Source organism: Erpetoichthys calabaricus, chromosome 15 (genome assembly GCF_900747795.2).
Source record: "Erpetoichthys calabaricus chromosome 15, fErpCal1.3, whole genome shotgun sequence".
Classification (NCBI taxonomy): domain Eukaryota; kingdom Metazoa; phylum Chordata; class Cladistia; order Polypteriformes; family Polypteridae; genus Erpetoichthys; species Erpetoichthys calabaricus.
The window spans coordinates 39,125,190-39,135,601 of NC_041408.2; the positions used below are offsets into that span (position 1 = coordinate 39,125,190).

The window sequence follows — 10,412 nt, forward strand, 5'->3', positions numbered from 1 at the left end:
GACTGGCCTGTAGTCATTTAACCCTGCAATGGAGGTTTTCTTTGGAACCGGGATAATTGTGGAACGTTTAAGGCAGGAGGGAACTTCACATAGCTCCAGGGATCTGTTGAAGATCTGTGTAAATATGGGGGCCAGCTGATCAGCACAGACTTTAAGACAGGAGGGTGACACACCATCTGGACCTGGTCCCTTCCTGATCTTCTGTCTCCTGAAGAGCTGACTCACGTCCCCTTCACAGATCCTGAGTGCAGGTATGGTGTCAGTGGGGAGGGGCAGGGGCTTGGTAGTGAGTGCTGGGACTGTATTTTGATTGGCGTGGGTGAGAGGTGTGAAAGAGGGATTATCAAACCTGCAGTAGAACAAATTCAGCTCGTTGGCTAGTTGATGGTTCTCTTCAGTATGGGGGGATGGTTTCCTGTAGTTGGTGATGTCTTTCAAACCTCTCCACACTGATGCAGGGTCGTTGGCTGTAAACCTATTTTCCAGTTTTTCAGTGTAGCACCTCTTTGCTACTCTGATCTCCTTTGTCAATGTGTTTCTGGCTTGATTATACAGGATTCTGTCCCCACTTCTGTAGGCCTTCTCCTTAGCCTTACGAAGCTGCCTGAGTTTTGTAGTAAACCAGGGTTTGTTGTTGTTGTATGTGCGAAAAGTTTTCATGGGCACACACATATCCTCACAAAAACTGACGTAGGATGTCACAGTGTCAGTAAGCTCATCCAGGTCTGTCGCTGCAGACTCAAAAACACTCCAATCAGTACAGTCAAAGCAGGCTTGTAGTTCCAGCTTTGCCTCGTTGGTCCATCTCTTCACCGTTTTCACCACAGGCTTTGCAGATCTTAAGTTCTGCCTGTAAGTCGGGAGAAGATGAACCAAACAGTGGTCAGAGAGTCCCAGGGCAGCACGAGGGACAGAGCGATAAGCATCCTTTAATGTAGTGTAGCAGTGGTCCAGTGTGTTTTTGTCCCTGGTAGGACACTTAATATGCTGACTGAATTTTGGCAGTTCTTGCCTGAGGTTTGCTCTGTTAAAATCACCAAGAACAATGAGCAGGGAGTCCGGGTGTTTGTGCTCCATGTTAGTTATCTGGTCAGCCAGGTGTTGTAAAGCTTCACTAACACAGGCCTGAGGTGGGATGTAAACACCAACCAGAATAAACGAGGAAAACTCCCGCGGTGAATAGAACGGTTTACAGTCAATGAAAAAACCTATTTATGATATATTTCAAATGCATTTACAACCCAAAAATAGCACACATTTGGTATATATGCAAGCCCACTTAGTGTACTTAAATCAAGTGTACTTTTTTCCTGGATCTCTGCAAATAAGTGTAAGTAAGTGCAACAAAGTGCTCTGCAGTTTATGCTTGGCACATAGGGGCCGAATAACAATCAAAACAATTGCTCTGTCATAACAATTTACTGGGATTTGAATTTCCTTTCAAGCTTTCAAGCAGACTGCAGCAAACACTTGTATCCAAATAAGTCTCTAAGGGAAACTGTGACAAAAAACTGAAGGATCTAAAAATAAAAAACAGTATAGTATAGTGATCTTAAAAACAAAATTGAAATAAGCCCTACCTATATCAGATATTTTAAGACCATATAATAAATTTGCAAAAATAGCCTAATGTAATAAAGTAAAACATATATAAATACACATACATTACATATACAGTATGTAATATGTATACAATGTAAAATATGAATAATAAAATTGTACACAAAATTGTACAATATTATTAATATTATTGCTACTTTTATGTTGCACAGTTTCTGTGTGTGATGTTGGAGAGCTTGGTGGTGAGCTTCTGTGTCTTCTGCATCACTGTCATTGTTGTTCTTAAGTAATCTGTAATGTAAAAAGTAGTCATCCCAGATGGAGGATCGCAGGAATCGTGGGAAAGAGGGGTCCTTTCATCGGATTGGCTGGCCCAGCACTGTTTCAGCTGTGGAATGGCCAAATGGGGGAGGCAGCTTGAAGGATGAGGTCTCCAGGACTCTATACAAATACAAATCTTATTATGGGATATATCATCTACTGTTAAATTCTGCTCTGCACTTCTAAAATTTATATTTTTTATTTCTTACTATATTGAGAAATTGTTCTGTGTACTGTACTGTATTGTATTGTATTGACCCCCTTCTTTTGACACCCACTGCACGCCCAATCTACCTGGAAAGGGGTCTCTCTTTGAACTGCCTTTCCCAAGGTATCTTCCATTTTTCCCTACTAGGTTTTTTTGGGAGTTTTTCCTTGTCTTCTTAGAGAGTCAAGGCTGGGGGGCTGTCAAGAGGCAGGGCCTGTTAAAGCCCATTGCGGCACTTCCTGTGTGATTTTGGGCTATACAAAAATAAACTGTATTGTATTGTATTGTATTGTAAAAAGAGATACAGTATATCTAAAAGTTTGAAAATACAGGCAGACTGCTACTCTATCTACTTTGTGTTATGTGTACATAATACTCACTCTCAAGAGCATTCTGATCAGGGAGGTTCTGCTGGGATCTCCCATGGTCCAGACCTACTGCAACCTGTTAAAACCCCATTACCTAACTTAGTAATCAGTAATGGCAAACTCTGATTGACACTTACAGTAAAATGAAAGTACAGTTCCTAATTACATACATCAGTATATTTCCATAATGATGACACCATTATTTTGTCTTTGTCTTGAGAATGGCTACATCAGTTACAAGCTAAGTACCTGTTGTGTATGGTAGCACTAGTGGTTCTGGCCATGAATGAGATATTATCAAAATGTCTAGTTAGCAGTGTTTTTTTTTATGTGGTCTTTGTTATGTAATTATATAAATAAACTTTCAAAAATATTTTGTACCAGCACTTGAAGGTATTATAATATCGATGGGTGCATGCATGTGTTAGTATAGAATTACCTTTCAAAAACTTGGCCATTTTTGGTGATGTGGTCCATAAAGCACCACTTAAACCTGAGAAACAAAATGTATATACTACTGTAATGCAATAGTGGGAGGGTATGTTTACTTCACCACATTATCAATCAATTCATTTAATATTGATTTGTTGGAAAACAATATATATTCGAGTAAAATTCACATACCTGCATGATGTACAGAGGTTGACCTGTCAGTGGGACTGTACGTTTGGTCTGGTCCTGTAAAAAAAGTGTAATAGATAGCCAAACAAAGTCGTAAGCAGGGTTACCAAAATGCATACATTAGTATATTTCCATAGTGATTACTATTATAAATTAGTATTACTACTATTCCTATACAATTTTCATGTTTGCCATGTTAAAATGACAAGTTAGCAGGTTTTTGCGATGCTGTCTTTGTTATGCACTATCCAGGTAAAAAAAAAAAAAAAATATATATATATATATATATATATATATATATATATATATATATATATATATATATATATATTAAACATATACCATTTTAACATTTTAGTTCTTAACAAAACTGATGAGACATTTTTATTAAATTTTGGAGGTCACGGGGCTGCTGGTAGGGTGTTATCATCTTCATCATTTGATGAAAATGTAGCATTGTACTTTGGATTTGGTCTAAAATAGGATTTTCTGGTTAGCACAAAACCATACATTACAGATGACCAGATAAGTAATTTTTAAACACTCCCTTATATTACAGTTTATGTTTACTTATGGTAAATTGGCGATACTCCCTAGAACATTAAGGAAAGGGACGAGATATGTGGCTGACCTGTAAGTGAAGCACTTGATAATTTAATTAGTAAACTTTCCTTTATATAAATTTTTCAGTGTTACGTTCAACTGTGTTGAAATCATATATCACAGAACCCATAAAACATGACATGGTGTCAGAAGCGGTGCAGTTGAAGTAGATACGTGTTGTGCAAAGATTTTTTTCCAAACGAAAAGAAAGGAAGAAAAGAAAAAGAAGACGTTGTTAAAATGGAGAAGCTACAGCTACCTTCTAGCCTTCAGCTTTCAGGTAATCTTGCCGAGAACTGGAAACGATTTAAACAACGCTTCGAAGTATATTTAGTGGCAATTGGTGTGGATGAAAAAAGCGACAAAATGAAAGCGTCCATTTTGTTACATATAATTGGAGAGGAAGCGCTGGAGATTTATAACAACTTTCAGTTTGATAAGGGAGAACTTATAAAGTTAGACGTTATACTGGATAAATTTGAAAGATACTGCATTCCAAAACGGAATGACACTTACGAAAGACACAAGTTCTTTACTTGTATACAGAAGCAAGGTGAAACGATTGATCAGTACGTTACCGAGTTGCGCACACGGAGTAAAACATGCGAATTTGGAGAGTTAACCGAATCGTTAATAAAAGACAGGATCATCTGCGGAATACCAGGTAACGCACTCTGAGAAAGGTTACTAAGAGAGCTGGATTTGGATTTGGAAAAAGCAGTAAGAATATGCAGGACAGCCAAAACAGTCAAAGTACAAGTAAAAGAAATGTGTAATGAAGAAAATGCAGTACATTTACTGAACAAAAAAGGAAAGAACAAAATTCATTTAAATACAGAGGAAAACAAAAGTGGAAATAAAAAAATATACAGCACAAAACAGGCATGTGAACGTTGTGGATCACACCATGCTCCCAGACAGTGTCCAGCATACAATAAAGTTTGTAAAAAATGTGGGAAGAAGAACCATTTTGCACCCTGCTGTAAATCACAAGTAAAACCATGCTAAGTGCACACTGTAGAAGAAACTGAAGTTGAGGAATTTTATATACGTTGTAGATGCATTGACTGAAGTAAATGGGAGAAGGAAAGAATGGATTCTGCCAGTTCAAGTGAACAATGCAGTTATTTCATTTATTCTGCCAGTTCAAGTGAACAATGCAGTTATTTCATTTAAATTAGATACTGGAGCACAAGTGAATATTATGCCCAAAAAGGAATATAGAAAACTGCAGCCCAGACCATATCTGCAAGAAACAGAAATAAAAATTACTGGATATTCAGGAGTGCAAATACCTGTTGAAGGGCAATGTGTAGCTTGCATTATGTACAAAAACAAAAAATACTCACTGTCATTTGTGGTTGTGCCAAAAGACGTTCAGGCAATTTTAGGATTGTCTGCTTGTGAGAAAATGAACTTGATTGAAAGAGTGCTTACTATTAACATGGAGGGCAATACTGAATATGAAGCACTGCTCCATGAATATAGTGATCTATTTATAGGACTAGGTTGTCTTCCTGGGGAACACAAGATAATCACAGACAAAAGCATAACTCCTGTCATACACCCAGGCAGAAAGGTCCCATTTGCCCTGAAGGAGAAACTAGAAAAGGAACTAGACAGAATGGAGAGCTTGCAAGTAATCAAGAAAATTAATGAACCTACTGAATGGGTGAGCTCTCTGATTATTGTAGAAAAGAAAGATGGAAAATTAAGAATATGTTTAGATCCCAGAGACCTGAATCGAGGTATCAAGAGGTAACATTTCAAACTTCCAACAAGAGAAGAAATTTTGGCACAGTTTGCAAATGCAAAATATTTCAGTAAACTAGATGCTTCTTCAGGATTTTGGCAACTAAAATTGGACGAGTCTAGTTCTAAATTATGCACATTTAATACTCCATTTGGCAGATATCAATTTCTGAGATTGCCTTTTGGCATAGCATCCGTGCCAGAGGTTTATCACAAAACAATTAATATGGTTTTTGAACATTTAGAAGGAGTTGACACCTCTATGGATGACATAATTGTTTGGGGATCTTCAAAGGAACAGCATGATGAAAGGCTGAAGAAAGTGTTGGATGTTACAAGAACAGCAAATTTAAAGTTAAACAAAGGGAAATGTATGCTAGGAGTTCAGGAACTAACATTTATAGGAGATATTCTTAGCAGTGAAGGAGTAAAACCTGATAAATCAAAAGTATCTGCTATTGAAAATATACCAAGACCTCAGTGCAAGAAAGATATACAGAGATTTATGGGTATGGTGAATTATCTTGCAAAATTTATTCCAAATCTGTCAAATATATTGGCACCTCTTAGACAACTGACAGAAAAAAATGTGGAATGGACTTGGAACTACGAACAATACACTGCCTGGAATGAAGTCATGAAGCTACTAATAAAAGATCTGGTTTTAAAGTTCTATGATCCACATAGACCGATCAAAATTTCATCTGATGCCTCACAATCTGGATTAGGAGCTGTACTACTACAAAAGCATGATGAAACATGGCAGCCAGTAGCTTATGCATCTAGATCTCTTACTGGAGCCAAGACTAGACTTGCTTATACTTTTTTCATTGACTGAAGCCTATTTAATTATTTAAGTGGCTGCTTCCACCATTTGGCGACATGTGCCTTTGTCTCTGAGCCCTCTGCACTGGAGCGGCCACTCATGGAGCTGGACTAGTTAATCATGCATGCTGTTATCTGCATGAGTTTTGAAAGTCGTATTTATGTATTGAATGTTATTTGTACAAAGTAAGTTGAACTCTTATGTGCTCCACAGATTATTCTCCCTCTTTGTTCTTTTGAAAAATGTGCTGCTGACTTTTAGTGAACAAGCCTTCTAGATATACAAGTGTCAGAGCTATTGCCTCTAAATAATAGGGAGTTTGCTGTTTGACCTGACATTTACATCCACCTTAGGATGACTGAATAAGTGTTATTTTGAAATGGGATAATTGTTGCTGTTAACCCCAGAATCCCCAATTTGTGTGCCCAACTGGTTGATTAGATTATTGAAAGGCTGTCATTGGAGTTTCTCTTATAAATCGATCAGTTGAAGGATGAATTAACTTGGAATATTCATATTTTGCTTAGTATACTCACTTGATACACTTCCTTTACCATTACAAGGTGTTTGACAACTCTGCTCTTCAACAGACATAACGAACTTGTGTGCCGTAATGCATTACAGTATACAAACTTATATATAATATCTTGATGTTGAACATCCCAACTTGTCATGGTACCAGTGTGGCCTTCCATATCCTCTTTTCTTCTATCAGCGGCAGGCAATAAAAAAACCATACACCTGTTGCTTTAAATAATCTCAGCCACTTTATTTACTCCAGCAATCCAAATATGCATGTACTGAAACTCTGGGAGAGCAAAAAAAGAAAGAAATTACAACATAAAATGGGGCTCTTGCACAGGTTCCTGGGGTGCTTCTATTGTAGCTTATTTTTGTGGCCAGCCAAATACGCACCTGCTGAAACTCTTAACACAAAATAAATTGGCAAACAGACATTAAACATGTTTAAGCACTGCAAAAATACTAAAAGAAGAAAAGGTATGTAATGCTTTACATAGCAGTCTATCAGACATATATAAATATACTGTACAACAATACCTGGGAGAACAAATGGGATAATTTCCATAATACAGGACACCTATGAAGTAGATCCGGCAAAAGGTTTACTGTTCTATGAATGCTCTGGAAACATTGAATAGTAACTATAACAACTACAGTAAACAATGGTTGATTGAAAAGCTGCCCATCAATAGAGGTTACTACAGTGAGTAACCTAATGAGTGAGCAAGTTAATGAATGCTTTAAAGTCCTTCTTTATGCTTCATTCTCTATTTGGCACTTAAATATCTTCATTTTTCATAATGAAGTTTCGTGTATCAATGGACACCAAATTTCTTTTCAGAACTATTATGTATTTACATTTCAAGCACTATAAATGTGCTATCTATTTACCCCACTGTACATTTTTTTTCATTTACGTGTGACTTGGGGCAAGTTGTTTTCCTCTGCTCTTCTAAACTCATCCACTTTTCATCTTGGCTCATTTTTTATCATCACATTAAAAAAAAATACAGTTGCCACTCTATTCTTTTATTCCTATGTTCAGATTCTTAGTTACATAGATGTACACATATGTATTTCACCCCAGGGACTGCTACTGTACTTAACTTCTCCTATTAGAGGATGTCTCCTTTTTATTTTTTAATACCCTAGGTGACTCTTCTGGTCCTTAAACCACCTTTCTTCACTTGTTTTGGAAGTGCCCTGCTTGACTCCCTATTGGTTTGGTGTCATGAATTCCAACTTTTTGATGCTCTCTGTCTAAATTCCTCTCTCACATTATTTTTTCCTTCTCCTGGACTTTTTCATACACACTGTCGGGGTACCATCATTGCTAAACTGGCACTGGCCTCTTAAATTCCCTTCTTCTTTTACTATAACCCGATTCTTCGTGAGGGGTTTACAGATAGGATGGATTTTGTGACTTGTTTTGTTATGCTCTACTTGAAAATGTTTTGTGCACCTTATTTAAAACTTTGAAGCAAATACTTTTTTTAAAGTACTGAATCTTTAAAAATCAGTGAGTACAGTATCTTCAGCTTTTTGTTAGGTTCTCTTGATACAAATGATGTTTTTATTTTTCAGGATGTTTGGAAAAATACATTCAAATTCTTGAAGGAAAATTTAAAACAGATCTTCTTAAGACTGTTTATGCTGGAATCCATGATAAATCAGAAGATGATGAAGATTTGCAGACATTCTTTCACTTTAAATGCTGGATATGATTAGAGTATGCATAACATTTATTGAGAATAGGTAATTTTGTGCTTCATTTTTATAAAAAGTTGTGATACTTTTAATGTTTTCACTTAACTTTCAGTTTCCTTAGAATTGTTGCACTGTTTTAATTGGTCTTACACTAAAATACCAATCATTATGCTTTTCGTATAAAAATGGTCAATTTTATATCATCTGAGCCAATCGATATGTACTTTCAGGAAAACAAGTTCCAGATAGAGTCATATATACATACATTCTACATACTATGAAGGCTAGGGGCCCAACAGAGCCCAAACTCCAAGCACAAACACACAACCACAGTCCCAGGTTCAAATTAAAGGGTTTTTTTATTACACAAGTACCTTGTACAATGATTAAATACTATGTTTCCCTTCTTTTCTTTCCCTTTCTCTCCACCTCATTGCTGCTCCTCCAGTTGACGGTTGCCTATCTCTGCTTTCAGCTGCAACTCACTTGGACGAGACAGTGTGGTTCTTTTTACATAAAAACCAGGAGTTCTTCCAGGTTCAGGGCGTTGCCCATTGGAAGCCCTTCCGGTTTATACGAAAGCCCCAGATAATAGGGAATGTAACTTCCTGTAGCACTTCTTGGTGGCACCTCCAACCCTAGCATGTCTGCACTACCGGACTACAATGTTCCCTGTGGGTGTCCAAAAGGATAACAATATCCAGGGTTGTTGCAATCTAGTGTACAGGGGGAGACTTCCCGTCCTTCCATATTATGGGAGTCCTGTCCTGGTATGGACCCCAAACCAACTCCGACTTTTGATGGCCCCTCTATTATTTTATATTGGCTGGTCACAGAGGCTTCTTTCCATCCCAGCAGCCAATTCAACATTTGTTCTGTCCTTGCCTTCCTTGTGGCCAGTAAACCAACCCTTTTCTTGGCTGGGGTGCCTGTCCATCTCCTACAATACTAACTTAATATTCTCAGACTTCTTAATCCTATGCAATGTTATGAGGGGGACACAGCCTATCCTAGCTGCACTTGGCATAAGGCAGGAAACAGCACTGGTCATTGTAGATGTCATGAACATATCAGTAATTTCTTGTATTCTTTTTTTGGATATGATCTAGATTTTATTTCCTTCACAACTGGCCTGCTCTAAAGTTTCAGCCCCCTTCCATTTCTTATTTTAAATACTACTCTCCTATCCTTAACAAACACTTTTCCATTTCATCTGTTATGTGAATGACATTTTAAATCTTCTAGTTTACTCACTCTTATGTGGACTGTGATGTGGCACAACCATCTTCTCAGTGTTGCAGAACTGGCAGCCTATATATATAGCCATCCATCCATCCATTATCCAACCCGCTACATCCTAACTACAGGGTCATGGGGGTCTGCTGGAGCCAATCCCAGCCAACACAGGGCACAAGGCAGGAAACAAACCCTGGGCAGGGCGCCAGCCCACCTCAGGGCACACAAACACAAAGCACACACTAGGGACAATTTAGAATCGCCAATGCACCTAACCTGCATGTCTTTAGATTGTGGGAGGAAACCGGAGCACCCGGAGGAAACCCACGCAGACACGGGGAGAACATGCAAACTCCACGCAGGGAGGACCCGGGAAGCTAACCCAGGTGTCCTTACTGCGAGGCAGCAGCGCTACCACTGCGCCACCGTGCTGCCCTATATATATAGACTGGGTAATGCATTAGGAACGAAAGGATGCCACATGATTTGATGGAAATGAAAATGATCAACCTACAGAGGGCTGAATTCAAAGACACCCCGAAAATCAAAGTGAAAAAATGATGTGGCAGGCTAGTCCATTTTACCAAATTCTGGTATACTTTGGAAAATGCCAATCGAGCTCCACAGTGCCGGGCAGTGAGCACAGGACCCACTTGAGGATGTCGGGCCTTCATGCCACCCTCATGAA

General features: G+C 38.2%; 1 protein-coding gene across 1 annotated transcript in view; it reads left to right on the forward strand.

Moving 5' to 3' along the window:
* LOC127525947 (uncharacterized) overlaps window positions 1-8,649 on the forward strand; it is a 244,709-nt gene extending 236,060 nt beyond the window's left edge. The window contains exon 7 of the mRNA XM_051919334.1: window positions 8,366-8,649. Within this exon, the coding sequence (XP_051775294.1) occupies window positions 8,366-8,505 (140 nt within the window). The 3' untranslated portion in view covers window positions 8,506-8,649. The remainder of the gene's footprint in view (window positions 1-8,365) is intronic.
* Window positions 8,650-10,412: the final 1,763 nt, after the last annotated feature.